The following is a 4146-nucleotide window of genomic DNA, read 5'->3' as shown; positions in this document are numbered from 1 at the left end:
AATAACCTCTAAAAACCTATTAATGTATTTACAGTATAGTTTTAGAAACCAAATATCACCAAAAGGCAAATAAAACAACTTTACTTTTTTATATAGCCTTTATTACAAACTCAAATCTTAGTAAAAATTACACACATAGGCTCAATAAAATTCCTCACATATTGAAAACTTTACAAAAATCATAAGATTACCCCAAACTAATAATCACTTGTTTTACAATTTATTCAGTCACTATCTTCACTATCATTGCAAACAAAGGTAGTTTTTTTAACATGTTCTTTGCACAATAATTTTTTGCAGTCGCAACACCGATTTTTTGAGTATCGGTTCTTTTTTGCGGGACAGAAGTCACATTTTGATTTGGCACCATCCTGTCGTAGGTTAGGAATATTCCTGTATCCAGTAATTTTTTCTATTTTTCGCCGTAGCGGGATCGCCAGTGTTGGAATTGAAGCTCTCTGGTCAATGTGAGGTTTGATGAGGCATTTAGCTAATTCCTTTATAAAATCTTTTCTTGCAACTTTTTTGGAAGTGTTGAAGTTGAACATAATTTGGCTGTTGATAGTAGCAACATTCAAAAGGCCGCAAAAAACAGTAAATGGCCACCTGTTGCTTACTCTGGTGACTGAGTATTCTCCTTTCATGCGGTCTACTACGTCAACACCACCTTTTGTGCTGTTGTAAAACGTTATAATATCAGGTTTGAACTGCTCACCAGTAGACTCATCTATAGTGTCATCACTGTGCATGGTGGATAACATGATTACGTTTTTTTTAGATTTTTTGTTTGGTACATAAGATAGTATAGTGCACTTATTAGGGTCTTTTCCAAAAGCAAAAATAGTACTGCATTTAGCACGACCTGTAATATTTGTTATTTCAGGTGGTAGATCAGGTTTGTTCTTCCTAATAGTTCCTACAACTGTAGTTCTGTAGTTATGATATAAATCATTGGCCAAAGGAACTGAAGTGTAAAAATTGTCCATTGTCAAATTACGTCCACCATTCAGTACTGGCTCAGCAACTCTTTTTACGACAGCAGACACGTCATTATCGGTCTTGAATGGACCATCCGGCTGTTTAGCTGGATATATTTCCATGTTAACCGTATAAAAAGTCTTCGAGTCGGTAACTGCGTAGATCTTAATGCCGTATTTGGCTGGCTTATTAGCAATGTACTGCCGAAAATGGCAACGACCTCTGAATGGCTCTAACATTTCATCTATTGTTGCAAATGCTCCAACATTATATGAGGCCTGGCATTGCCTTACAAACTCTTCAAATATTTCCCTTATGGGAGCTAAATTATCTCTTGCCTTTCTGTAAGCTCTACTTGCTTTGTCATCAAATCTAATTCCCTGAACAAGAGTATGAAATCTCCTTTGAGACATTGTACATGCGAATATGTCTGGAGCAGTACCGTCTGTTGCCCAAAGTTCATCTGTGCTCAAATGGTTTCCTTTTTTCATGCCAATCAAATATAGCAATCCAAAAAAGGCAAGAATTTCGTCTCTATTAGTAGGAGGACAATCCTTTTCCCCCCGGGAATAATTCCTCCTCATTACATCTAACTTCTGATTTGTGCCTACAATTATTTTATCAATAATATTGTCTGTAATAAAAACCTTCCAGCAATCTACAATGTTTGATTTCTCTTGATATAGACGTTTTATAGAAGGAAGTTTTTGCACAATATTTTGTGCAGGTGTTCTGGTCTGTTTTGGCTTGTGAGCTTCCCACATTGTACCATTCTTGCCTTTATAAAAAACACCACGTACCTCATTATTTGTTGCTTGTGGATGTTCAGAAAAATCAGCTATGGGCTCACCAGTGTCCGAATCAGCACCACTTTGTTCTGAATTTGAATTGTGATCACTGTGTTCACTTGCACAATCTGAGTCTGACACTATTCCACTAGCATCAAAGTTTTCCTCTTCTAAGAGCCAATTGGCAATGTCTTCTTCTTGAAAACGCGCCATTACACTTGAATTCACAATACTATTATTTACATTTGGTCTAGATACTCATATACTGCATAAACACAAATAAAACAATAAAATATTAACAACAAAACATGAACAGCTGGTAAACACACACAAAATTATAAAACAGCTGTAATACAATTCTTGCACTGAACAGGTCCGCCGTTAGTCGCGTGGTGAGAACAAACTTCCTCTGAGCAGTCACGCGGTCGCTCACGTAGTGAGATTGGGACCGGAAGGGCGCGGCGCTGTCTTCCCCCCTCTACTGCTCACCCCCCTGCGACAACCGGCTTGTAATGGCGTTTTTCTGTTTTCTTATATAACCTATTTAGATTACCTGAATGATGGACACGAACACTGTGTTATTAAAAACACTATTAACAAAAATGTACTTTGGTGAAGTTTTTTCTCACCACGGGAGCGATCGCGGGTTAAATTAGAGCATAGTTCGACTAGTAGATAATTAAATGCCTCTATTAGTATAGTACTAAACTGCAAATTTGACCTGAAAAGGTTCACTCTTAAAACCCTTACGCTGGTTTAAAGTTTATAACCTATACGGTTTAATATTGTCTTGGCTCAAGCTGTAAACATATAAAACTAATACTGGACTTAAGAAACTTTTCACATCCAATGCAGGATGGTCTACAAGGAATTGATCAATATATTTTAACTGAAGTATAGCGCAAGATGTACACTATTTTAAAGTGGCGGTTTAGCAGATATGAATGAAAGAAATAATGATAGTTATAATAAAAAGTTCTTATTTTTAATTTGGGCTTTGGAATTTATTTGATGTACATTTTAGAATACACTTTTACGACAATGTACATCTTTAGCTATGCGTACGTTAATGTTTTTAGCCGAACTCCTGGTAGACTATCCACCATTGGATGTGAAGAGCCACCAACTACCATAAGAACTATTTCTTAAGTCCAATATTCATTGATTACCTTTAATTTTTAGAACTTGAGCCAGAACAAGAATATTAAAACATCTAAAAAAGGACCTTCATTGTGAATGTTTCAAACTTTAAACCAGCGTAATTTTTTTAAAGACAACTGTTTCAGGTCGGATGTGTCATTGTACTCTGCTAATATAGACCTTTAATTTGATTTACTACTATTGGTAAAAACTATACTGGTACTATATTTGGTAAAAACCTATTAAAACTGGCCTTTAAAATAATTGCCGAAATCTAATTTTGACGCTTACACAATTCAAATGTAATAAATACATTAATATTTACAAAAGGTAAGCTACCTGAATAAAGTGATGCTTCAGATACTGGAATAGATCTAGCTTCCCCTTCTTCCAGGATAACGTGGCTGAGATAGCCTCCAATGTCACACCTCTAGGTAGCGGTAGCAAGAGATCTAGATTGGATGCATTCTCAGGTATTTACTCTTACCCATCCAAAAAATTCGGAAAACCACAATTCGTGTATATTTTAGGTTTACGTGCAGGGAATCTATCATCAGTTACGTGTTGTGCGATATTAAACAATACTTGATCTGCTGTATTGCGTTGGCGATGGAGAAATCGATATGGATATTTGCAAATGGATGTGTAAGAGAACATAAAACATTTTATCGTTAGCTTACACAAACAATGGAATAAATAAGAATCATGATATATTTTTAAAGACACAGCTGACTTTACATTCCAACTTGTTACTTGTCCAACTTTAGTTTGGAACACACAATCGTACAAACTTTTAGAGGGTCGAAAGTGATAGCACAAAGAAAAAGTAACTCAAGGAAACAAGAGTGTGACCGACATGTGATAAACTTATCATTGAATGAGTGTAATGGAAACTTTAGTTTCTTTTCTGTATGACCCTCTGTCTTTATTTCTGTCATCTATATCGAGAATGACCTGAATTATAGATTTGAAATTTTTCAAGTAACCTCAGCGAAGTCTATTAAAACAAACTCAGTTTTTATAGGTTTCAAACCATGCAGGTCATTGTCTATCAAAATACAAAGACAACCCATTTCGTTTAGCAAATATTATTAACTGAAAGTTTCTATTGGTATTATTTAGCAAAATCTAGTATTAAACATAAAATAAAGCATAAAGGGCTATTATCAGCACATAAGTTAATAAAACGTCAACACATAAAATTACCTAGTGACCATCCTTAGTCTAAACTACATTGATT

The 4146-nt window shown here is 35.3% G+C and overlaps 1 protein-coding gene across 1 annotated transcript; it reads right to left on the bottom strand.

Moving 5' to 3' along the window:
• Positions 1-224: 224 nt before the first annotated feature.
• Positions 225-1979, bottom strand: LOC124363627. The gene has a single exon (XM_046818886.1). The coding sequence runs from the start codon at positions 1977-1979 to the stop codon at positions 225-227; it is 1755 nt and encodes a 584-aa protein (XP_046674842.1).
• Positions 1980-4146: the final 2167 nt, after the last annotated feature.

Source organism: Homalodisca vitripennis, chromosome 5, assembly GCF_021130785.1.
Source record: "Homalodisca vitripennis isolate AUS2020 chromosome 5, UT_GWSS_2.1, whole genome shotgun sequence".
NCBI classification, from domain to species: Eukaryota; Metazoa; Arthropoda; class Insecta; order Hemiptera; family Cicadellidae; genus Homalodisca; species Homalodisca vitripennis.
The sequence above is the reverse complement of the archived record's forward strand: the minus strand, read 5'-3'. Positions and strand labels throughout refer to the sequence as shown.

Coding starts and splice junctions, on each gene's coding strand:
- LOC124363627 (XM_046818886.1), bottom strand. CDS start 1,979: ATGGCGCGTTTTCAAGAAGAAGACATTGCCAATTGGCTCTTAGAAGAG.